Source organism: Notolepis coatsorum, assembly GCF_963971535.1.
Source record: "Notolepis coatsorum genome assembly, chromosome: 12".
NCBI classification, from domain to species: Eukaryota; Metazoa; Chordata; class Actinopteri; order Aulopiformes; family Paralepididae; genus Notolepis; species Notolepis coatsorum.
Genome location: NC_140176.1, coordinates 70,355,663 through 70,383,403, shown reverse-complemented (window position 1 = coordinate 70,383,403; position 27,741 = coordinate 70,355,663). Strand labels below are relative to the sequence as shown.

At 44.1% G+C, this 27,741-nt stretch overlaps 1 protein-coding gene across 1 annotated transcript in view; it reads right to left on the bottom strand.

Moving 5' to 3' along the window:
- tnk2a (tyrosine kinase, non-receptor, 2a) overlaps window positions 1-27,741 on the bottom strand; it is a gene marked incomplete at both ends in the record, with an annotated part of 114,595 nt that overhangs the window by 32,394 nt on the left and 54,460 nt on the right. Inside the window, 1 exon segment of the mRNA XM_084325866.1 lies at window positions 23,994-24,121. Coding sequence (XP_084181992.1) covers window positions 23,994-24,121 — 128 coding nt within the window.

The window sequence follows — 27,741 nt, the reverse complement described above, 5'->3', positions numbered from 1 at the left end:
TTCACATTAGGATCTAACATCCCAACAGGCCAACTTGTTTATGATTTGATTCAGTTTTAAATAGACAATAATAATAAAAAAAACGTAAGATCAAATAGACAGAGTAAAATAGTGCTATAGTGCAATGCGATAAAATAGTAGAGTAGAATAGACATAAAATGAACACATAAAGTATGTAAACTGTATGGCGCGACCGAAGTCCGTCGCCGTCTGGCTAGCTCCGCAGCGATTGTGCGTTTTGCTTAGTTATTGTGTTTATTTTTAATACCTTTTTTATTAAAATAACACTGGCATGGACGTCGTACGACCGCCAGTCACTTATGGACTTAAACTCCGGACTGAAAGAGGAGTTTAACAACACTTACTTACAACACTTATACCAGGATTGGCCGGCGGAGATATGCCGAGACGACAACAGACAAAATGGCGGAGCGTTCCCTAGGAGACCGAGACACAAACGCTGAGGAAAGAGAGGATGGTATACGGATCAGACTAAGGAATGCCACTTACCGTCCACCTCTGCCGAGCATTCTTCTTGCCAATGTTCAATCGTTGGAGAACAAGATGGATGACCTCAGGGCAAGGATCAGATACCAATGGGACGTGAGAGACTGTAACATCCTTTGTCTAACGGAAACATGATTTACTCCCCTCACATCGGATCAAGCCATCAGCCCGTCCGAATCCTTCTCTGTTTTCCGTGCGGACAGAACGGAGGAGTCTGGTAAATCCAAAGGCGGTGGGGTCTGCTTTGCTTTTTCACCAACAACAAATGGTGCAGCCCCAAGGAGATTAAGATTCTCTCCCGCTCCTGCTCGCCGGACCTGGAACATCTGTCCATCTTATGTCGTCCGTTTTATCTCCCCCGGGAATTCACAGCCATCATTATCACGGCTGTCTACATTCCACCTCAAGCTGATACAAGCAGGGCACTAGCGGACCTTCAGGATACGCTGTGCCGGTATCAGAACAAACATCCAGACGCTGCCATGGTGGTGGCTGGCGACTTTAATAAGACAAACCTAAGAGTGTTATGCCGAACCTCTACCATGCTCCACCAGGGGAGGGAACACTTTGGACCATTGCTATACTCCATTTAAGCAAGGGTACAAAGTGCTCCCGTTCCCTCTGTTTGGGAAGTCTGATCACAACGCCATTTTCCTGATGCCCTTATATAAACAATGTGCACATGAAGAGGTGGTGACGCGAGAAGTGACACGGTGGTCCGAGCAATCAGAGGCCACGTTATAGGACGCACTAGATGACGTTGACTGGGACATGTTCCAATCAAGTTCAATCAAGTTCAGTGAGTTTGCTGATGTTGTTGTTAGCTTCATAGCAACATTAGCTAACAGCATCATCCCGCGAAGAGGGTTCGGGTGTTTCCGAACAAGAAACAGTGGTTGGCAACTCGGCAGCAAGGCAGCAGCATACAGTATGCGTAAGGCGGTAAATGCTGCAAAACGGAGATATGGGAGCAGGCTGGAGACACAGATGGACCAGAACAGCCCCTCCTCAATTGTGAGTGCTGATGCCTCCCTAGCAAACGAGCTCAACTCCTTTTACGCACGGTTTGGGTCGGATTGTGACAATCTGAGCTCATCGGCTAGCGAGGTCACTGATGCGCCGGCTACCGTGACAGGGTGGAGTTCCTCCGCTGGGGAGGAACACACACTCTCAGTGATGGAGCACAGCGTGAGGAGAGCGTTTATAGGGGTGAACACTAGGAAAGCTGCAGGCCCAGATGGGATAACAGGGCGTATACTTAAGTCCTGTGCTAACCAGCTAGCCCCAGTGTTCCCTGCCTGCTTCAAGGTGTCCACTATAATCCCTGTACCAAAGAACACCTCCCCAGCAGGCCTAAATGACTACAGACCGGTGGCACTCACCTCTGTGGTCATGAAATGCTTTGAGAGGCTGGTCAAGGATTACATCTGTGCCTCCCTCCCTAGTACCATGGACCCTTTGCAGTTTGCATACAGGACAAACAGGTCCACTGACGACACGGTCTCCCAGGTACTGCACAACTACCTTTCTCACCTTGACAGAGGCGGCACAGTGGTGTAGTGGTTAACACTGTCACCTCACAGCAAGAAGGTCCAGGGTTCGATTCCCGCTTGGCGACCAGGTTTCCATGATGCCAGGTACCCAGGTGGGGTATCTCCCAGGCCTTTCTGTGTGGAGTTTGCATGTTCTCCCCGTGCTCGCAAGGGTTTCCCCCCCGATAAGATAAACCCAATGGAAAAACATGCACAACAACAGATCGCTAACGCTGTGGCGTCCTTGACGAAGACAGGCAGGAGCACTTGGATTGGTCCCTGGGTGCGGCCCTCGCCGACGCCTGTCTGCTCCCGGCTGCCCTTGGGGGGAAGGACGACGGGATGGGTTAAACGCAGAGACGAATCGCATCGGCGATCCTACAAAGACAATGCATGCGTGTGTGTTCCGGTGTGTGTGTGTGCTAACCGTGTGTGCTAACCGCTAAACATTGAGGATAATTGCATGCCAATTAAAGACCTCTGAACAGGTCCTGCATTATTATTAATATTATTATTACAGTCAGAAGGGGGGCTATGTGAGATTGCTGTTCATTGACTATAGTTCAGCATTCAATACCATAGTCCGCACCGGAGTGGCTGACAAGTTGATTGATCTGGGTCTGAACTCCACCCTGAGCGCTGGATCCTGGACATTCTGACCGACAGGCCCCAGGTGGTCAGGGTGGGTGGACACACCTCCAACTCAATCACCCTGAGCATCGGGTCCCCCCAGGGCTGTGTCCTCAGCCCCCTGCTGTATTCGCTGTACACACATGACTGTGTGGCGAGGTTCAGCTCCAACTCCATAGTGAAGTTTGCGGACGACACGGTGGTGGTGGGCCTGATCTCTGACAACGACGAGAAGGCCTACCAGGAGGAGGTTGATGTCCTGGCACTCTGGTGCCGGGATAACAGTCTACTCCTGAACATTGGTAAGACCAAGGAGCTGATCGTGGATTTTAGGAGAATACAGCAGTGCCACTGCCACTGTGGATAAATGGGAATATCGTGGACAGGATGAGCAGTTTTAAGTACCTAGGAGTCCACATCACAGAGGACCTGACATGGACAACACACACAGACACTGTGTTAAGAAAGGCGAAGCAGCGCCTCTACCACCTGAGACAACTCAGGAAATTCAAAGTATCAGGGAAGATACTCCAGTCCTTATACTCTGGGGCTGTGGAGAGCATCCTGACTGGGAACATCACTGCCTGGTTTGGCAACTGCACTGCCCAGGACGCTTAATCATTAAAGGTAACCAACTTGCGTCTAGCCACGCCCCCGCGGCGACGCGCCGCTCTGCCGCGGCATTATGCAGCCGTAATTCCCCCTCTTTTAACATCGACAGTTAGCTCAACTGGTTCGCCGCCTTGCTGTGGATCCTGCGGTGCGTTGGTGACAAGTTCGAATCCCTTCAATCTTTTATTTTAATTTTTTTTTAACATGCATTCTTTCACCGGTTAAGTTTAGGCATTGTTTCGGAGTTGGTTAAGGTTAGGGTTAAGTTTAGGCATTGTTTCGGAGTTGGTTAAGGTTAGGGTTAAGTTTAGGCATTGTTTCGGAGTTGGTTAAGGTTAGGGTTAAGTTTAGGCATTGTTTCGGAGTTGGTTAAGGTTAGAGTTTGTCGCAGAGCATGGCAATAGAATGCAGTCTATTTCCGCACTGCCGCTCTCTCGCGCTGCCGCGGTCACATGGCCAATCAGAGAAACGCTGAACACAAGTTGGTTACCTAAAATATTGACGCGCCCAGGACAGGAAGGCTCTGCAGAGAGTAGTGCACTACCACCCCTGCAGGACTTGTACAACAGGAGGTGCAAATCCAGAGCCTGCAGAATAATGAAGGACCCTCACCACCCCATCAATAGCCTGTTCAAGCTGCTGTGGTCAGGCAAGCATGCTGCAAGTACAGAGAGACTCAGACTCAGCTTCTTCCCCCAGGCCATCAGAACACTGAACAATGATCTCTCCACACACAAGCACACATCACACTTCCTGCACTCTCTCACACACAAACACACTACAGGTCACTTTAGAAAAAAGCAAAGGTCACTTTAAAAAACATAACTATGTTTTTGTATAGTATAGTTAGTATACAGACGCAGCGCTCAAAAATCAAACCAATTCTGCTGCTTGTCTGCTGCTTGTCTGCTGCTTGTTGCTGCTTGTGTGCCACTTAAGTCTAGCACTCAGGTGTAAATTTTCCGGGGCTGGTGGCTGGGTGAACAAAGGGAGGGTACTTAACTTAAGTGCTTCCCCAGGGAGGGGGTCGGGGGCTACTGCCCTCAGACCCCCAAGATAATTTTTATATGGGCAGTCTGACTTGGGGTACTGAACATATATTAGTGTTGCAATGCATGATAAGTAAACAGTGAAAAAAGCTAAGAAATCCGATGGGGCTGGGACATTTGGGACGAATACAAATTTAAGATGAAAATCTCCCCAGCCTGTGGGAGGAAGTGGAGGTGTGAAATCTGGCCCGGTCCAGAACAATATGAGTCACACAATCAATTTGGAGTGGAGTGAGGAGTGGTAGAGGCGCAGGAGAGGTTTGAGTTTTGAGCGCTGTATCTGTAGTATAGTTACATATATCATAACTGTATATTGTATAGTAGTGTATATAGGACTCATTTAATTCATAAGCTTAGCATTGTATTGTATTTTATCTTAGTATCTTTTATCATGTCTATTTTATTATCTATTCTATTTTATTATATTATTATTTGTATTCTTGCACAATCAAGGCGGGCATGGCCACCTTCATTTCACTAAGTGTCTCGTGTATGTATGTGACAAATAAATCTCTTGAATCTTGAATCATGAAAGTGCAGACATATCAAATTTTTTACAGTGCAATAAAATAGTTCTGGATTACTGTTTAACAGTTCAAAGTCGTCTTTACCTTCTCTGTTTGGTATCCACAGTTTCAAACTTGACAGTTTTCCCTCCTGTTTGAAACCCACTTTGACCCTTCGAACCTCCCACTCAGGGCAAAGTAGGTGTGGAGGATGGTTGTAATTCAGGGGAAGTGATCAGGTCCAGATGCGCTCATGAAAAAAAGAGAAGGATGAGAGGAGGGGACAGCTCAAAAGAGCCTGGGCAGGAGGGATGGTGGAGAAAGAGAGGTAAAAAGTTAATGGAGAGAGAGAGAGAGAGAGAGAGAGAGTGAGAGATAGACAAATGGAGAAAGAGAGAGAGAGGATGGAAGACGAAAAAAGGAAGGATAGAGGCAGGGTGAGGTGAAGAGCTCTGTCATCAATTTGAATGATGCAGTAATATGCTGCCTTGTATCCCATCCAGGTTTGCCGTGTTGATATTGAACGCCCAGGTCGATGACCGCAGACTCCGCAGCTGTCGGTCATCAGTCACACTTCAGCTGACGGGCGGGCAGCAGGTCATCTGTCCAGAACCCGTTATGGATAGTTTCAACTCGGCGACAGAAAATTAACATAAAGCGGGCATTCTAGAACGTACTACATGTGTAGTGCGGTTGTTGATAATAGGTTAAGATAAGATAAGATATTCCTTTATTGATCCCCTTGGGGAAATGTGGGTCATAGCAGCATGGGGGAGGGGATGTATGGTTTACTCCATCCCCTAACTTCACCCCATCACCCTTGGTCCCACATCTCCCTGGACTTCGTCACAGGTTTACCCCCTTCGGAGGGGAACACCGCCATCCTCACGGTGGTTGACTGGTTCTCCAAGGCAGCCCACTTCATTCCTCTTCCCAAACTATCCTCTGCCAAGGAAACAGCCTGACTAATGGTTCAACATGTCTTCCGTCTGCATGGCCTACCCCTCAATGTGGTCTCGGACCGGTTCTCAGCATAATTCTGGAAGGCGTTTTGCTCCCTCATTGGGGCTACAGCCAGCCTTACTTCCGGGTATCAACCCCAATCTAACGGTCCGAATGGGCCAACCAGGACCTGGAGACCACCCTGCGATGCCTTGGTGCGTCCAATCCCTCCAAATGGAGTCAGCATTTGGTTCGGGTGGAGTACGCCCACAATTCTCTACCTCCGTCAATCATTTGGCGATCTCGAAAATGATTGGACAGGGTTGTAACCAATGAGTAGGGCTTTCCAATGGTACCCAACGTGGGAATGAGCGAATCAGGCATCTAGGTGAAAAGTCACGAGTCAAAACAGGAAGAGAATTCTCCATCAAATGCATTGAAGTCTATGAGAAAATCATTTTCTGAGCCCTCTCACCTTTTACCAAAACCACTTCTAATCACTAATTTCTGAACGGATTTTTATGAAATTTGTACTACAAAATACTTCAGGCTATGGACCCAGGGTATTTTCAGCCATACCAATGTTTTTGGAAATACTACTTCTAAAAAAAATATATATAATTTAAAAGGAAATACTACTTCTGGACTACTAACTACTACAGAAAAACGTGAGTAACAAGTTTTTCTACTGGATTTGATCTGATTTGAGAGAGGTTCGGATGGGGGGGGGAGAGCAGAGAGAGAAAAGAGCAAGGGAGTAAGAAAGAGAGAAAGTAAGAGAGAGAGAGAGAAAGAGACTCATGACTGTTCCTTGAACCAGGCAGGAATCGATTGAATCAAACGGAACTCAAGTTCAGACCTATGTTACTCTATTTCATTAGCACTAAAAGTGAGTTTTCTTTATTGTATCCGAAACCTCAGAATGTTATCTTTCAAAAGAGACCAGGCTCATGCATGTGCTATAAGTATAAAGTATAGTATTTTGGTCTGCAAAAAAGGTATGCAGTCCTCAAAAACGAAAACTAAAATAGCCAATTTTGGGAGCGCCTGTTATGAAGTAGGGAGCCGCAAACTTTCTCCTAAATTTATCGGACCTTTCAAGATGAATAGAATCATAAACAACTCTGCTGTCCGTTTGTGGTTACCACGCTCCCTCCGCATCTATCCTACCTTCCATGTTTCCCGGGTTAAGCCTGTCTCCACCAGCCCATTTTACCTCCCAGCTCCCGCTCCTCCTCCTCCTCGGATCATTGACGATCACCCAGCCTACACGGTCCGTCGTCTGGTTGACGTGCGTCGCCGTGGACGGGGTCCTGTATCAGAGGAACGAGGGATGGAGAGAGAGGTCCTGTATCAGAGGAACGAGGGATGGAGAGAGAGGTCCTGTATCAGAGGAACGAGGGATGGAGAGAGGTCCTGTATCAGAGGAACGAGGGATGGAGAGAGAGGTCCTGTATCAGAGGAACGAGGGATGGAGAGAGAGGTCCTGTATCAGAGGAACGAGGGATGGAGAGAGAGGTCCTGTATCAGAGGAACGAGGGATGAAGAGAGAGGTCCTGTATCAGAGGAACGAGGGATGGAGAGAGAGGTCCTGTATCAGAGGAACAGAATGCTCCTGTGTGGGGGTGTAGGGATAGAGCAGATAAGTCAGATATGAGAGGGCAGACCATGCAGGGATTTGTAGGTGAGGAGGAGGCTTGATTATTTTATCTTACTACTGCTACTTATTGTTACCATTCCTGTATTCATTGTTGTTTCTTAATCGTGCACTGTTGAGTCTGAGCTCGAAACAAACATTTAATTACCTGCAATGTCCCTGTATTGTTGTGTATTTGACAAATAAAGAACTTGAACTTGAGGACCTTGAAAATGATGCAGTGTTTTATGGGAAGCCAGTGGAGTTGCTGCAGGGTGGAGGTCATGTCCTGCCAGGGTTTAGTGCGGGTGAGAATCCTAGCAGTGGAGTTCTGTTTGTATTGGTGCCGAGCAGGGGCCTTGGCAGGTGGTAAAAGGGGACATGGACAAGATGAATGCTTTTCCACAATGGGTGCCTGAGGAAAATCTGCCACATCTTCTGACCCAACAAACTGTCAAATGAGGAGCTTTACCGCAAAACCGGTTGCAATAGTGTGGTCCTTGAAATAAAACTCAAGTGGCTCAGATGGCTATAGGCCATGCACGGTAGCATTAAGATGGACAAGAAAGAGAAAGCCTGGATGGAAGAAGTCGTGAGGTGACAAAGGCATGAATAAGAGTTTCAGCAGTGGTGTTGGAGATTGAGGAGCAGAAATGAAAGATGTTTTTGAACTGGAAGAAGGCACACTTCATTTAATGTGGGATTCAAAAGAAAGGGATGGGTCGAGCAAGACCCCCAGATGTTGTACTTTGAAGGAGGGTCAGATAGAACAGTCATTGATGGAGAAGATGCCACAACAAGCTTGGCTGCCAGCCTGCCAGAACACTAACCATAAGTAGTTTTATTGCCCTTTGGTTTGATAAAGTTGGTGGTCATCCAGTCCTTGATTTCACAGAGGCAGGTGATGAGGGAGGCAGGGAGGCAGAGGGTTTGGTATGGAGGTAGAACTGGGAGTAATCGGCATAGCAGTGGAGACAAATGGTTTGGTATGGAGGTAGAATTGCCAATGACGATGTGGGGGAAAAAGACAGTCCTGAGAAGAAGGTGGAGCAAGAGACTTTGCTGGAGAGGTGTCACATTGAAATAGCAGGCACTGCAGGCAGAGACAAGGAGGAAACGAGATGTGGAAATCCCTGGCGACTTCCGTCACCAGCTCTGTGAAAATACTGTAAGCAGACATTCAAAATTAATGGAGTGAGACGTAAAATTGTTAATACCAGTAAAAGTAGATGAGGCTTATTTTATTGAGCAACAGATTTGCCATGTTTAGGGTCTTAGAAACATATTGACATTATAAACTCGGAACATCATTCAGCGGATCTTTTTTAAGGGGGATTTCTGTAATAGTTTGGGTGCATACTGATTATGTATTTCACCTTTTCTTTTTGACAATTTACAAACAACAAGGGTAAGCTAGGCTAACGATTTGGCTAGTTTTTACATCAGTTCCTGATATTTAAGCAGTTGATTGCTATTCAGCAGAAATCAGTTTAGCTAATGACAAGTTTTCAGTGAGGCCATCGCCTCCTATTCATTTCCCCACCTGTCTTCCCTCTTCCTATTCCAACCTCTTTGCTGCAGGTATAGTAAGAAGATGAGACGTGACATGTGAAACAAACCCAGTACAGTACAGTTTATTAACACTCATCTAGAAACATGGGTGACTTCTCAGTCTGGAATAAGAAAAAGAAGAAGAAGAAGATAGATAGATAGATAGATAGATAGATAGATAGATAGATAGATAGATAGATAGATAGATAGATAGATAGATAGATAGATAGATAGATAGATAGATAGATAGATAGATAGATAGATAGATAGATAGATAGATAGATAGATAGATAGATAGATAGATAGATAGATAGATAGATAGATAGATAGATAGATAGATAGATAGATAGATAGATAGATAGATAGATAGATAGATAGATAGATAGATAGATAGATAGATAGATAGATAGAAAACTTTATTTCCATTCCACATACAGTACAGACATTATAAAAACATACAATATAAAAACACAATACATGCAATACAATCCCCACAATAAAAGTTTTACACAAACAATTAAAAAGAAAAAATGCTACAGTACCTAAAATAAATTGCTCGGTGTTCCAGTTTAAAGTGCATATTGCCTTAAAGTGCATGTCGGCTGGTGCTAGCCCTTGTGGTGCAAAGTGCCTGTACATTTGTACTTGAGTTCAGGTGACGGACAGCCTCGGGATATGTACTGTTTTTAAAACGGGATGTCCTGCACCTGAGACTTTGGAGTCTTCTGCCAGAGGGAAGGGGGTTAAAGAGGTCGTAAGCAGGGTGAGAAGGGTCCCCAATTACCTTCTCCCCTTTCCGCCTGATTTGTGTGGCATAAAAGGCCACAGAGGGGAGCTCACAGCCGATGATTTTTGACGCTGTGCGTACAGTTCTTTCTAGATGTCCCCTATCATGGACGGTGGTGTTTCCGTACCACACAATCATTGAGAAGGTAAGGACACTCTCCACAGTGGCTCTGTAAAAGCTGAGCATCGCCTCCCTGGACACACCAAACTTTTTAAGCTGGCGCAGGGAGTGGAGCCTCTGGTGGGCTTTGCTAATTATGAGGCTGGTGTTAACTTCCCATTTAAAATTATCACATATGGTGATGCAGAGGAATTTAAAACTGTCTACCCTCTCCACCTGCTGGCCGTTTATGTACAGAGGAGGGTGGACTCCCTCCCCGCGCCGGAAGTCAACTATCATTTCCTTTGTCTTAGAGATGTTTAAAAGCAGGTCGTTCTCCTTGCACCATACAGCAAAGCTATCGACTTCAGCTCTATAGGCCGATTCATCCCCGTTCTTAATTAATCCCACTACTGTTGTGTCATCCGCGTATTTAAAAAATCGGACAGAATCAGAGTGGGAGGCACAGTCATTAGTGTATAGACAGTAGAGCAGAGGAGAGAGGACACAGCCCTGGGGGGCCCCGGTGTTCAAGGTCCTGGATCTAGAGAACAAATTACCTATTTTAACCACTTGTTCTCTGTCTGAGAGAAAATCTAGAATAAAATAGCACAGAGACTCATCAATTCCTAGCAATTTAAGTTTTTCAAATAGTTTAAAAGGCACAATCGTGTTAAACGCTGAACTAAAATCAATAAACAAAATTCGTACATAAGTGGCAGAGGCCTCCAGGTGCTGCAGGATGGTGTGTAAACACATAGATACAGCATCCCCTACAGTCAAAATAGTATACGAACAGATCGAAAAGTACCTCGCGGAAAAAAATCGAATCTACGAATTCCAATCTGGCTTCAGAACATCCCACTCCACTGACACATGCCTTCTCCATTTGAATGACCACATCAAACAAGAGGTGGACGCGGGCAATTACTGCGGCATGGTCATGCTGGACCTACAAAAGGCCTTCGACACTGTCAATCACACCATTCTGATTGACAAGCTAAAAGCAATTGGTTTTGATAGTCTATCAGTGAGCTGGATACAATCCTACCTGGAGGGGAGAGAACATGGTGGAGGTAAACGGTACCCTATCCCCCCCCCTCACAGTGAACTGTGGTGTTCCACAAGGAAGCATACTAGGACCGCTACTATTCCTAATTTATGCAAATTACATGTCAGCTTGTGACTGCAACTTGTTCCTGTTTGCGGACGACTCAGCCCTGCTGGTCTCTGACAAGAACAAGTTACAGGTTGAAAAAGCCCTCAGCTCAGAACTAGGCAAAATCTGCATATGGCTCGCCGACAACAAACTATCATTACACATGGGCAAAACAGAGTCCATTCTCTTCGGTTCAAATAACAAACTCAGCAAGACCGACGGCTTCTCGGTTACAGTGGGTGACAATATTGTCACAAGGAAAGATTAAATTACCTACCTGGGTTCCATCCTAGAGGCTAATCTTTCCTGTGACAAAATGGCATCCAATGTAATAAAAAAAGTCAACCAACGAACTCGATTCTTGTACCGGATCTCCTCTCTGGTAAACAAGAATACCCTGAAGACTCTGGCAGGAGCACTCATTCAAGGGTACTACGACTATGCGTGCACCTCATGGTACCAAAGCACCTCAAAGGCGCTAAAAACTAAATTACAAACATCTCAAAACAAAACTGGTCAGACTACTGCTTGACCTTACTCCTAGAACCCACCTCACCCCTGCCCACTTTGACAACCTAGGATGGCTTAGAGTAGACGACAGAGTACAGCAACTTGCAATGGGCCTGGTCTACAAGATACACTACGCGACCAAGGTACCCATGTACATGTCAAAATACTTCCCAAAGGTCAGTGAATACCATGATCACAACACCAGAGGGAGCTCCACAAATCATGTTAAACCCAGATTCGGCTCAAACAAGGGACTAAACACGTTTCGCAATTATGCCACATGAATGTGGAACGCCCTACCCAAAGCTGTAAAGGAATGTGAATCACTACCCACTTTCAAAAACACTCTCAAAGAACACCTACGGGAGACTGCAATTCGAAACTGGCCCCTACAAATGTCCTAACCCAGTTGTACAGTAAATGACCAAGTATGGCTTTGTCAGTATTCCAATGTACAGTGTACAGTGTCCCCCCCTACCCAACCCCCCAACCCCCCCCCCCCCCCCCCCCCCCCACCTCCAATGTACAGCCCCCACCCACCCACCCAACCCCACCCCACCCACCCAACCTCCCCCAATGTACAGTTTCTACGTCAAATGTATATACACAAGAAGAAGAAGAAGAAGAAGAAGAAGAAGAAGAAGAAGAAGAAGAAGAAGAAGAAGAAGAAGAAGAAGAAGAAGAAGAAGAAGAAGAAGAAGAAGAAGAAGAAGAAGAAGAAGAAGAAGAAGAAGAAGAAGAAGAAGAAGAAGAAGAAGAAGAAGAAGAAGAAGAAGAAGAAGAAGAAGGACAAAAAGAAGGAGGTGGATATAAATCAGCCACATCCTTAGATGCCTGGAGGGAACCCGTTGACCTGAACCCAACCCTCTGACAGAAAGGTCAAACAACTTCCACAAAAGAACTGTGGATCGGAAGCTGGACTGAAGCAGGCGCCAGTTTACCCAGGTGGCCTGGCATGGCCTCAAGTGGGGGGGAGTCTTGTCTTGGCTTTCTGCACCAGTAGACACGGAGAGGATAAGAGCATAAGAATGTATCTCATCACTCCCGATAAAAACCAGCGAATGCACACGCATACACATACATAATGCTTGTGTGTCTACGTGCGTGTCTACGTGCGTGTCTTCTTGTGCGCGTGTGTGGGTGTTTGTTTGCGTGTGCATTGCATGTGGAAGCGCTCCAGAATTTTTGGGGAGAAACCATTTACTTTGTTCCTCTTGTCTTCCTCGCCTCCTCTCCTCCTCTCCCCTCCTCCTCCTCCTGTCCTCAGGGAGGACACATTTTCCTCTCCGTTTGATTCAATCGATTCCTGCCCGGTTCAAGGAACAGTCATGAGTCTCTTTCTCTCTCTCTCTTACTTTCTCTCTTTCTTACTCCCTTGCTCTCTTTTCTGCGTGATTGCGAAACCTAGCCGCATTTCTCAGAGACGCTCTCTGATTGGCACTGACTGACGCTCTCTGATTGGCCACTAACACGTTTGCCCAATCGCGTGACGAGCTGTGTCTTTGTCCATTTCCACGTCAAACAGCCTGCAAACTACCTGGCGTTCTATCGCCATGCTCTAAGACAAACTCTAACCTTAACCAACTTCGAAAGAGTGCCTAAGCTTAACCGTCGAAAGAACTTGCCGTCACGCTATAAGACAAACTCTAACCTTAACCAACTTCGAAAGAGTGCCTAAGCTTAACCAGTGTAGAAACAGGCGTCGGCCAATCAGAGAGCGTCTCCGAGAAATGCGGCTAGGTTTCGAAATCACGCCTCTTTTCTCTCTGCTCCCCCCCCCCCCCCCCCCCCCCATCCGAACCTCTCTCAAATCGGATCAAATCCAATTTCGATCCGTCATTTCATTAATCAAACTGCATTTTAAAAAAGAAGACCGTTTTCAAGCTATTAACGTGATGTTATAAAACATGGTGATGGCAGACGAAGGCCACAGAGCAAGGTTCGGGGCAACAGATTCCCTGACTTCTTCTTCTCTCCTTCTCTCTCTGTACCAACTCCCCTCCCCTTCCCATTCAACGCATACACACGCACACACCAAACATTCCAAACATTCTCTCCTGTCACCTTTCTTAGTATGTCCAAATGTCAGAATTCTCACAATCATCCATTCCTTTTCCGTTGTCATAGCAGAATGACAGCTTGGGACTGCTACGTTCATTCATCACATCACATACACATTTATTCACTCACATTGTCACGATGCATTCGCCTCTGCACTTCCTAGGCTGACGGGTTGGCCAAACAGAGGCACACATTTCCGCCAAGTTAAATGTGATGGGTTGGCGCGAGACCAGGGTCACGTGAGCGACATTATTGTATCATTTGGTATTGTACTATTTACTTGATTATCTTTAAAAAAAAAAAGAATAAAAATTGGAAAGTATGTGTGATATAGTGGGGGATATATATTTTGTCTGTAGGAATTTGTTAATGTGTTTGTTATGTACATCCTGTTTGAAGCCTTGTGGGTGGGGCTATGGGATACAAGAGAGCTGCTCTGGCCCAGGGAAGTCAGTCTTGAGTTGGCTGAGTTACAGTGAAGGTAACGGGAATCCTTTAGAAAACGTGTTGGTATTGCTTGTAGTGTAAGTAGTAGTGTATTTGCATATTTAGACATTGTGTAGTGTTAAGTAGTAAGCATATTGTGTTGTGTTTTCTGTTTTCTCTTTTGCCACTTTTGTTAGATATAGTAAGTATAGAGTATTTTGTTTTATGTTACTTTCACTTTTCACATTTTTGTAAAAAATATATCACCTCTGCACCTTGAGAGGCGGGAAATAAAAACCACCAACGAGATCCTACCGACTACGCCTGTGTTTATGGGAGATTCAAAGGAGTTCGAGAGAGGACCCCATCACACAAACTAAATCAAAGATGGCCTGACCCTCTCACGAGCTAATTCATACACTGTGCATATTGCTCGGGAAGCAGATATCATTCCAATAGAGATTTTGCGGTACGTATAAAAGTTATATTTGTGCATAGGACACGTAGCGCCTGTCACCACGCTGGAAGTAGACAAGTGAAAGAATGCGGACATCTGCTTGGGTGAGTGAAATTCAACGTTGTTGTTTTTTCTTTTTACGTTATAGACCTCTATTCTAGGGTAGATGGTCTGCGGGGGGACAGGACCCTGCGAGGACAAATGCAGACTATCAAAGACACTCCTTATGAATGGCACACAGACAAGTCTTTGTTGGAAATCGACTTACTTGCCACATGTCTGTGTGCACAGCCACAGCAACCCGTGCTCTGTTATAAGGAGGGAGATACACAGCGGGTCAATAGTCCAATTAGCCAATCCATCCTCTGGAATTGATTGATCGAGCTGTGATCCTCTGATTCACCTAGGTGGACTGGAGGCAGTGGAGACCTGAGCCACTGAGCGCAGCTCCAGCCCCCAGCTGATAAGTCGATTGTCTCAGCCAGCCTGATATTGAACTAAACTGGGAGGTAATTTATGGGGAAATCAATGATGACCCTGACACACACAGATAGATCTTAAGTACTTTCATGCTCAAAGATACATGGTAATGTGTGTGTGTGTGTGTGTGTGTGTGTGTGTGTGTGTGTGTGTGTGTGTGTGTGTGTGTGTGTGTGTGTGTGTGTGTGTGTGTGTGTGTGTGTGCACGCGCGCACCATGCAAGCATACACACATGCACATGGGCCATAGATATACATAAGCAGGCACACACACATACCAGTACACAAAGGATTTTTCCTGCAAAGTGTGTCATTTTGCCCACCTGGTCTTTCATGGCGGGTCACAGGAGGACAATCGGGGAGAAAATAAAGCCACTGTCTGATGCACACACCATATATCTTTGCACGTGTGTGTCAGGGTCATCATGATGATACATGAAAAAATACATGAAAATGTATCTTGTTGCAAATTACAAATACTACATATCAAATATCAAAATAACTACAGAATATTGGTTGGTAATGTATCTAATTAAAATATTAATATATTTATTTAAAAAAAATTATACTGAACATCTTAAATGAAAATAATAGTTATGAGACCAGAAAGTTGTGTCAACTGTTTATTGTTTATTGTTTAAAAGGATCCCCATTAGCTGCCACCTAAGTGGCAGTAACTGTTGAATGTCTTATTGACCAATTAGACTGTGTGTCTATTGATATGGTATACGTTTTCTCTTCATTTAAAAATAATTCCATGAAAGATGATATTCCTTCAACAGGACACATTGTACAGTCTGACCGGTGAATAACTCTCTACTTTATGATAAACTCCTGACAATTTGTACAGCTGCTTGTTTTCTTTTTTAAATAATTTTTAGCATTTGTACAGCTTTTCTGGTCACGCAAGACCGATAGAGGAGAGGGAGAACAGGAGGAGATGTGGGGAAGACATGCGACAAATATCGCCGGGAGCGGGAGGCGAACCCGGGACGGCCACGTAGGTGTGCGAGGCACTACGCGGTGCGCCACGAGGGCGCCCCAGCCGCTTGTTTTCTAAATGAACACCAGTATTATATATTCTCATTGGCCCTGTGGTAATACAACAGCCTGGTATTTCCAAAAGACAAAAATAATCACATTTTGTGATTTGGGATGTAACGGCTACAAAATACAAATTAAAAGAAATACATGAAAGTAATCAAATCCCTATTTCAAATACATGCACACGCTCTTTGTTTGTGAGAGTAAAATGTGATGTTTTTTATGTATTTTTCTTCATTTTCTTCTACTTCTCCTTCTTGTTCTTTTTCAGGGCATTCATGAAATAACCACACAACACTGTATTATGAGATGATTGAAAGGTTCTGTTTATTATAAAATAAGGGAGGCCATGTTAGCATTCAAGCAGCTTTACCGTTGTCCTGCAGTAAGCTTTACATTATACAGTACGACTATACCCAACTAAAGGAGCTTAGATGAGAACCGCGCGCACACGCACGCATACACACACACACATACACATGCACACGCATACTCACTCACACGCATCACAGTAGCCTGACCTCTCGCTTGCTGCCAAGCGAGAGGTCTTTTATATCTTCAGCGTGTGTTTGGTGATTATCATACAGCGTCACTGAAAATGTTTTACTAGCAGTGGTACAGGAACCATTGTTACTCTCTTTTTATTTTGACAAGAGACACCAGCGTAGTCCTGGTTTAATGTCCAGGTAAAATATATACAGTATATGTTGTTAAAATAACGATTTTACACATTTCCAGGGATGTGTGTGCATTCCCCAGTCAGTTTAGTAAATGTGAAATTTTTTAGGCTAATAATCTGTTAATAAGGTTAATACCACTTGATGGTTTACATCCTAATCTGATTCAGTTCGCCAGATCTCCAGATATATTTGTTTATTATAAACCCAACCCTTACAGACGACCGTAACCCTACTGGAGACATCACTCCTAACCCTAACCTGAAATATTGATCACTTGCTGAAAAACAACGGTTGATGTATTTGTATCAATTACTCAAGTTTGTATCAATTACTCAAGTATATATATATATCCCAGGAAATGTGCAAAATCACATTATTTATATACGTATAAATAAATGTGTGTATATACATATATATGTATATGTATATATATATACATATACACACACATACACATACACATTATGTGGAACCCGTATATTATATAATATCTTCAAGGAAGCAGATTGGATATCTGAAATGGCTTGATTCTGTTGATATCAAGGGGGATAGAGATAAAAGCTGCTTTAGTCATAATTTTCACAACAACAGCAGTCCTAACATTATGGGTAATTTTACATCAACATATCTTCTGTTAAAAACTGCAACGAGATCGAAAAACACGCTTTTCATTGTACTGAATTGTTAACACACAAACAATGACAGTTAAATATACTTCTCTTAAACTATTAAACCATATCAATGCTATTCTTCATTAACTAGATAATATCTAACTATTCTTATTCTGACCAGCAGTAAATGCATCCTCAAAAATAAGTCGACACTCTGTGTAAAGTGTATTGTACAATACGTCACATCTGTACAATGTTGCAGGAATATCCTCTCTACAAACTGCATAATTGGCCTATCTCAAACGTTGTTTGTCCAAGGTTTGATTGATTGATTGATTGAAAACTTTATTAACAGATTGCAGAATGGGTACAATACAGTACAGCTCAATACACACAATTGTTAAGGGGATGCAGACCAGAGAAAGACTTTCGTCTTGTTTACATCAGGTCAGTGGAGGAAACAACAGTTGTGATTGGAGGATAGGAGGGAAAGGAGGGCAGGGTTTGAGATAGGTCAATTAACTTCAATCAATTAAGAAGCGGTAGAAATCAATGGCCATTTACAGTGTGTGTACAGTAATGCAAGCATATAAACATACAGTACATGGATGCACGCACCCACACACCACACACACCACACACACACACACACATACACACACACACACACACACACACACACACACACACACACACACACACACAGTAGTTAAAGTTACAGCAGCTATACCAGTGGCAACATAAATAACCATTATCCAACATAAAATCCATAAATATCAATATTTCAAGTAGTATGACTCATTCAGTAGGACGCTCTATCAGCTAATAATGAACATGCTTGTGTTTAACACAGCTAGTCACAGAGTCCAATATTCATCTTGTCATACAGATGTATTGCCTTGTGTATTTTCCCCCATTCATTAGGAAAAGATGGTGGTGTGTCACCTCCGGGGTTTGTGTTGGAAGTGGTGCAGGGTCTTGCCTCTCGGTCCGCTGTCCTCTATTCACTTCCTAGGGGTGGGGGGGGGAGAGATGCCAAACTGAACTCAGAGCAGGAGTCCATGAACGGGTTCCAGGGGGCCCATAGTAAAATGAGGAATGCCAGTAGTTTAATTTCCCTTTATAATTATAAATATAAACTAAATATAAATGTATTAATATAATATATAATATCATAATATAATTATAATTATAGTTTTATTTTGGTTCCCAGAGTGGTGTGCCATGATAACTGTCCAGGGGTGCCGTGTACAATCTGCTCATTTCACATTCTAATTCTACAAAATTAATGTGACCACACAGCTTATAAAAACATGATTTTGTGTAAAAAAAAAATGTATATGCGGATTAAACATATAATATTGTTCATGTTTTAAAATGGCATATCAAATTGAATAGGCTATGGAATGCATATTTACACCGCGAAGATGGCTTCTCAACTTTCGTCAAGCGTAAATGGGCAATAGTGTTTCCCACTCAAATCTAATTTGTTCTAAGATATTTCCTCCATATGAATGAAGACCACGACTAGCTCCGGGATCCATTAAGCTCTCTCTTCACAGATTCGGCTGCTAGTTTGGCCACCCAACTTGCAGAATTATCTACAAATGGACCGCACAGCGGAACTGTACTGTCACCCTTCCTCTTCACCCTCTATACCTCAGACTTCTGCCACTACTCAAGCGGGTGCCACCTGCAGAAGTCCTCTGATCGTAAACTACATCACCGACGATGATGAGGAGGAGTATAGAGCCCTGGTGGAGAGATTTGTGGGGTGCCACCTCCAACTCAACACCAGTAAACCCAAGGAGCTGGTGGTGGACTTCCGGAGGGGCAATATATTGCATATATTTAGCATTTTAGCATTTCATATTTAAAAAAAAAATTGGATTATAATTAGATTTAGATTATTGGATTATTAGATTATATTTTTGTAACTATTTATTGTAGGGCAAATATAACTGAGGGCATACATACCCTCATCTCGCATGCACATGTCCAGAGTTAATTATATTGATTTGTTATATTGTTTACACTGCTTTTTTATTCTATTAAATTTTTACTTCTCCACTGTACTATAATTATGTCACCTGTACCATGTATTTTACTACCTGTACCCCCCCCTCCCCCAAGCTGCTATGATGCCTGAATTTCCCCAAGGGGATCAATAAAGGAATATCTTATCTTATCTGGGGAGGAGGAGGAGTACACCTGTGACCCCCGTTTCCATTAGGGGGGGTCGACGTGGACATGGTTGAGGATTACAAATACATCGGAGTACACGTTGACAATAAACTGAACGGGTCAAAACACACTGAGGCACTCTACAAGAAGGGCCAGAGCCGACTCTACTTCCTCAGAAGGCTGAGATCCTTCAACGTCTGTACGTCTTGTACGCAGTGACCAGGGCCCCGTTCCCCGTACCTGGATAACTGAGTTAGCCGGATAACTTTCGGTTAAGTCTGACTTAAGCCGGACTTTCCCGTTCCCCGTACCTGGATTGTCCAAATCACCATGACAACAGATCCAAAAGTTTGAGCCTGGTCGAGAGCAGGGTTAAGTTCAAGTTAGCCGGATGAAGCACAGCCACGCCCCCGCAAAGAAGTGACAGCTCTTTCCTGAAATTATTCCCACAGTCTAGGATCTGCTTTATACCATTCTGAATTACGTTTTTGTGCTCCATTCTTCCAGAGGGGGCTTTTGAAATGTAAAATAGACCCAAAATGCTGATACTAAATTCACTTTGTCCTAAATAATGCACGTTATATATACCGTGGCGCTCGCTCGGTGCGATGTACACATTATGTGGTTATTTTAACAACGCGCAGCATTGCAAATGTGAATCCCGCAGGGATATTTTTAATGATTGAAACCTATCGCTCGTTTGGCTCTGATTCCTTTCATATTCTCCGCTGTGGATGTTTAATGGAGCGCCTGGATTGTGTTTCATTCAAGCATAAAATTGAAGTGTCTATGCGTGGATTGTGGATCTTGTCTCGTTCATTAATGTATAAACAATGAATTTATCCCATCTGGCACAGTGGCGCAGCGGTAGTGCTCAATCCTGGCAACCCAGCGACCGGTGTTCGAAACCCCGTGTTTCCAATATAATTTTTTGGAATATAATATTAATGATTATACGCCAAAGTAGCCTAGTTTTAAGTTAAAATATTATAAATCTACATGCATTGAGGATGTCATTCTTTATATAGCTCTCAACGTGCACCAAATTGAATTATTCCTACATCGCAAAAAGAAGGGAAAGACTAGGTTTCGAACCCCGGTCGTCTGCGTGAAAGTCAAAAGAAGAACCTGTTACACCACAGTGGAGATAAGTAAAAGATCGACCATACATCAATCAATGGGAAGAGAGCCGTATCGTTATTTTGTATAACAGTTTAACTAATTATTTTCGCTAGCAAGATCTCATTTGATTATTCAATCCAGCAGGCAAGTTTAAAGAAATATAATCTGATTGATTGAGGTAATGAGGGACTTAAAATTTGCCTATAGATAACGCATTTAACTTGTCGGCGAGGCGATTGAGCCGTACTGCAATATGTTAATAAAGTTTTAAATCAATTAATCAATCAATGCCGCTAGAGAATCAGGATCTCTGCTATCGATACGTGCTGGCTTTTCAACTGGAGCGGCCGCGCGCACTTATCCTGGGTCTCAAGTCTGGCTTGAGTTAACGAGACTGAATCCACCTTCGAGGAACAGGAAAATCCCGGCTTCAAACATCGGGTTAACTGAATCTGGATAATGACATCTTGATCGACTTAGTTGAACCAGGTACGGGGAACGGGGCCCTGCTGGGGCAGCGGACTGAGAGTGGGGCGATGCTAACAGGCTGGAAAAGCTGGTCAGGAAGGCCAGTAACATGGTAGGGGTGGAACTGGACTCTAGTGGTGGTGTCAGAGAGGAGGAGCCTTGCTAAGCTCCACGTCATCATGGACAACGCCTCCCATCCACTGACTACACACAGACTTGGCTGATAGAAGGAGCACGTTCGGGGCGCCCCAGTGGCGAACCACATAGCGCGCTCAGCCGCGACACGGCCGACCCGGGTTCGATTCCCGATCTCGTCGTTATTTGCCGAATGTCTTCCCCCCACTCTGTCTCCCATTCCTCCTCTATCTCTATCTACTGGACTGCCCAGTAGAAATAAAGCGATAAAACGCCAAAAAAATTAATCTTTAAGAAGGAGCACGTTCAGTGTTAGACTAAGACTCCCAAGATGCAACACTGAACAGCACAGGAAGTACAGTACTTCATTCCGACAGCCATCACCATCAGGCTATATAACACATCACTGTGCCTCACTGCATCACTGAGCACAGAGTGACGGTACAACTGGCAAATCTTCCTGGACTTTTACTTTTTAAATCGACATTTTACATTTATTACTGTACATTTTACTGTATATTACTGTATATTTTTGGCTGTATATTTTAGAATGTATATACATAATTTATATCTCAGAATGTATATCCCTGACTGTATTTTATTCTTATTCGTGATTTTAGATTGTTGACTACCTAAATGTTTACTGTGAGTGATCGGTAGTGCTGAATTTCCCTCGGGATCAATAAAGTACTTCTACTTATACACTAGTCTCACATTGCCAAACTGATTGGGATAGCTTTCATCTTCTGGAGACATAATGCCCCCCCCTCTCAAAGAGCACTGTCAACTGTTTATATGTTGAGAGAGAGAGAGAGATTGATTGATTTACACTGCAGTCATCAAGTCTGTTCTCTGCACATCCATCACTGTCTGGTTTGCATCGGCCACTAAACAGGACAGGAACAGACTACAACGGACAGTCAGGTCTGCAGAAAGGATTATCGGTGTCGGCTGCCGTCCATTCAGGATCTGTACACTTCCAGAGCAAGGAAACAGGGAAGGGAAAATCACTGCAGACCCCTCACACCCTGGACATAACCTGTTCCAACTTCTCCCCTCTGGTAGGCGCTAGAGACCCCTCACACCCTGGACATAACCTGTTCCAACTTCTCCCCTCTGGTAGGCGCTAGAGACCCCTCACACCCTGGACATAACCTATTACAACTTCTCCCCTCTGGTAGGCGCTAGAGACCCCTCACACCCTGGACATAACCTGTTCCAACTTCTCCCCTCTGGTAGGCGCTAGAGACCCCTCACACCCTGGACATAACCTGTTCCAACTTCTCCCCTCTGGTAGGCGCTAGAGACCCCTCACACCCTGGACACATTTCGGGCCGATTTTGGGATTCATGAACGGTCCCTTCTCGGGGGTTCGCTCTTAGCTAAGAGAAGGATTTAGGAGCACTGAAGAGCAGTCTTAAGTCGGACAGACTGGTGTGCGCCTTGTTCTTAACACTTTGAGCGCCAGCTATTATCCTCATCCTGTAGTCAATGGGCCACGCTAAAAGATAGGCATTTTCACTGTGCGTCACGATGTTTGCAGAGCTATATCTTATTCTATATTATAGCTATGGAGACAATACTATGGCTCATTTGACAGTCACTATCTCTCGTCCAACATGTAAAAAATAGTCAATTTTTTCATGTATACGTTCGTGTGTTATCCCGTGGTGAATATTGTATAGTTTCAGAGTGATCTTAGCATGACATCTAAGGCCGCCACAGAGTCAGGCGTACTGTGAGTGGACCAGACTCGACATGGCATGTCCGCAATCGTTTGAGGTTTTATAGTCAAGCTACCACCTTGTACCAATTTCCTACATTTCTCTTGCCAGTTTACTACATGCAGGTCAATGTCAACCAACACGCCGAGCAGCCTTTTGTGTGACACCGGTCCGCTCACAGTACTCTGTGGCGGCCTTTAGATGTCACGCTAAGATCACTCTGAAACTCCAGGAGTGTGCAACAAGACGGTATAAATATGGAATTAATTAATACAGTCTATTCCACTATAGCTATAAAAGTGGAATAGACAAGAAGGTTGTCGTAAGAGAACACTTAAGACAATGTTGGTAAATGAGGTCCATTTAAATACTGTCACTATTATATAACTATTTAAAAAAAATGATCTATTCATTATTTTCATTGAAATTGTGTTTGTATATAAGGACCAGGATTGTATCAATTGTTTCAATGGACTATAATTCTGAAAACAGTCTGTCTCATTTATCAATTTTGAATATGCTACAAACAAAATGATGGTGTGTTGTCAATAGTGCCTTGGTCAGAAAGAGTTTGGGCACCACTGCACTAGACATGAGCCCAAATGAAAGAAGGTATAAGAATGAGGATTCTGATCATGGGTTATCCATTACCCCCCACATACAGTAGAGACAGGTATGCAATCGACTGAGCCCATGCTCCACTCTCCTTTCCTGACTGTACAATCACAACCATTGCTTTCCTCTGTCAAGTTAAGCTCCTTGTTGCCGGACCTGGAGGGCCGGCCTAAAATAGCAAATGTCCATAACCGACTGACTGACTCGCCATTGTTGAGTGCCGTGGCCAGTCCGGTTTAACTAGGCTTGCCTAGTCTTGTTTATGCCTTCTTCTCGACCCTCTAATCACAAGCGTTGCTTTCCTCGGTCAAGCTAGGGGAGGGTGGAGCTACGAGAGGGCGGAGCTAAGAGAGGGCGGAGCTTGGGATCTGTCAATTCTGTAAGAAAACACACCTAACACAAACAACCCTCTCTGATCCTCATGTGAACCTAATTGGAAGCTCTTGACATGAAAATATTTAACCTACGTCTTGCGGTGCGGTCCGTATGAGTCCAGGATGACTGTGCTGGCCTGTTCCAGGTTCCACTGGCTGCTCTCCAGGACCTCCTGGCACTCTGCTCTGGAGCGCAGTCCCAGACGAAACAACTGCTCCACCTGCAGTGCACACAGACACAACCAGGATATAACAACCCCCATGAAAACACAACCAGGATATAACAACCCCCATGAAAACACAACCAGGATATAACAACCCCCATGAAAACACAGACACAATCAGGATATAACAACCCCCATGAAAACACAACCAGGATATAACAACCCCCATGAAAACACAGACACAATCAGGATATAACAACCCCCATGCAAACACAACCAGGATATACTGTAACGACGCCCATGAAAACACAGACAACCAGGGCCCTATTCCCCATACCTGGTTCAACTAAGTCGATCAAAAGTCCCATTATCCAGATTCAATTAACCCGATGTTTGAATCCGGGCTTTCCCTGCTCCTCGAACGCTGATTCAGTCTCGTTAATGTGAACCAGACTTGATACTCAGTATAATTGCGAGCGGCCGCCTCACCTGAAAAGACAGCAGGTGTCGATCGCAGAAATCCTGATTTTCTAACGGCATTGATTGATTGATTGATTTAAAACTTTATTAACAGATTGCAGAATGGGTACAATACAGTACGGCTCAATAGCCTCGCCGGCAAGTTAAATGCATAATCTATAGGCTAATTTTAAATCCCTCATTACCCCAATCAATCAGATTATATTTCTTTAAATGTGCTGCTGGCAGTAGGCTTAATGGAATCATTAAGATCTTGCTAGCGAAAATAATTAGTTCAACTCTTTCAGAATAAGTAGATAAAAACAAGCCCAAAGATAAAGAGTATATCTAATTGATTCGAATTAATAGATACTTATGAGGATATCTGTACTGTATGCGCTTAGGTATCATGTAATATAATAAATACATCGTTCCTAAAGTTTTCAGGCCGCGACACCCACTATTATAGAGGTGGTTGAAACATGCAAACGTTCACACGCACACATATGCATTGGAGGCTTTTAACATGCACAATAACTACACAAAATAACACAATAATCAAACAGCCATAAAATGAATACATATAGCGTGTTTCATTTAGAAGGCTATAATGTTAAACTCACCTAATGAGATGGATGGGCATAGTCTGGGTTTAATTTTGGAGACAGCGACTCTGAGATCATCCTCCACATTCATTCAGACGTGATCTGTACTTATTTTTTATATAAGTCAGTGCAGATAATGTTTTTTCGAATAGGTAGGTATAGCTGTGCGTATACCCTCTCAATTGATATCTAGTCGGCATCGGAGGGGGCAGCGAGCTGGGACGCATTCTCCATCAGAAACAAGCGCGCCTTCACCATCCACCACCGCCATCACCCCAATCATCACACACATAATAAACCTCTCCATAAAACAGGGACACGTCCCCAAGGACTTCAAAATTGCGAGGGTGACCCCTCTGCACAAAAAGGGCAGCAAATTAGACCCAGGCAACTACCGCCCTGTTTCTATTCTCACCTCCATCTCGAAAGTCATGGAAAAAATAGTCTACGAACAGGTCGAAAAGTACCTAGCGGAAAAAAATCTAATCTACGAATTCCAACATCCCACTCCACTGACACATGCCTTCTCTATTTGAATGACCACATCAAACAAGAGGTGGACGCAGGCAAATACTGCGGCATGGTCATGCTGGACCTACAAAAGGCCTTTGACACGGTCAATCACTCCATTCTGATTGACAAGCTAAAAGCAATTGGTTTTGATAGTCTATCAGTGAGCTGGATGCAATCTTACCTTGAGGGGAGGGAACAGATGGTGGAGGTAAACGGTACCCTATCCCCCCCCCCTCACAGCGAGCTGTGGTGTTCCACAAGGAAGCATACTAGGACCGCTACTGTTCCTAATTTATGCAAATGACATGTCGTCAGCTTGTGACTGCAACTTGTTCCTGTTTGCGGACGACTCAGCCCTGCTGGTCTCTGACAAGAACAAGTTACAGGTTGAAAAAACCCTCAGCTCGGAACTAGGCAGAATCTGCATATGGCTCGCTGACAACAAACTATCATTACACATGGGCAAAACAGAGTCCATTCTCTTCGGTTCAAATAACAAACTCAGCAAGACCGACGGCTTCTCAGTTACAGTGGGTGACAATATTGTAACAAGGAAAGATGAAATTACCTACCTGGGTTCCATCCTAGAGGCTAATCTCTCCTGTGACAAAATGGCATCCAATGTAATAAAAAAAGTCAACCAACGAACTCGATTCTTGTACCGGATCTCCTCTCTGGTAAACAAGAATACCCTGAAGACTCTGGCAGGAGCACTCATTCAGGGGTACTACGACTATGCTTGCACCTCATGGTACCAAAGCACCTCAAAGGCGCTAAAAACAAAATTACAAACATCTCAAAACAAACTGGTCAGACTACTGCTTGACCTTACTCCTAGAACCCACCTCACCCCTGCTCACTTTGACAACCTAGGATGGCTTAGAGTAGACGACAGAGTACAGCAACTTGCAATGGGCCTGGTCTACAAGATACACTACACGACCAAGGTACCCATGTACATGTCAAAATACTTCCCAAAGGTCAGTGAATACCACGATCACAACACCAGAGGGAGCTCCACAAATCATGTTAAACCCAGATTCGGCTCAAATAAGGGACTAAACACGTTTCGCAATTATGCCACATCAATGTGGAACGCCCTACCCAAAGCTGTAAAGGAATGTGGATCACTACCCACTTTCAAAACCTCTCTCAAGGGACACCTACGGGAGACTGCAATTCAACACTGGCCCCTGTAAATATCCTAACCCAACCCCCTCCAATGTACAGTCATTTACCTAGTATGGTTGTCAATAGTCCAATGTACAATTTTGTTTGTTTGTACAGTGTCTCCCCCCCCCCCTCAATGTACAGTTTTGCTTGTTTATACAGTGTGCCCCCCCCCCCCCCCCCCAACCACCTCTAATGTAAATTACCCAGTATGGTTGTCAATATCCCAACGTACCCAACCCCCCCCACCCAACCTCCTCCAATGTACAGTTTCTACGTCAAATGTATATACTCCCTTTTCTTGACTCCTTCTGTATCACAAACAGTACTGTATTTGCAAATCTGGTATGTCATAAATGTATAGATGTAGCAGTACTGACTATCTGTATTAGGGATGTCCCGATCCGATCACGTGATCGGAATCGGCGTCGATCGCGTGCTTTTCAGAGTATCGGGGATCGGGTAAAAATAATAATAAAAATCGGCAGTCAAAAAAAGAGAAATTTTATTCAACAAACATGACCATGTCCACGTCTTAAACTCATACGGAGGCCTTAGTTTTGGTTTTAAATTACATATAATATATCATCATTAATGTATTTATTGTCACACAGAGCAGAATAATTGTCCACAACAAACACATTCCCCTTTAATTTTCACCGTTGCAACAAACACCCCTTTAATTTAGACGCTACACGCGGCTCGACCACAACAACAACAACACGTCGCTCCCGAAACACGGTTAATATCCACTGACTTGAGCAGCTAGACTTAATGTCAGAGGTTTGGAACTAAGCATTTGAAAATAGAAAGTCAAGCCAGTTGCAATGTTTGCAAGGAGGACAGCCGGCTGGAGGCGAAGTTTTCAGACTAACTTTTGGAGGATAACGTTACGTGACTGAGGATGATCGTCGGCGTTTCAGACCAGAA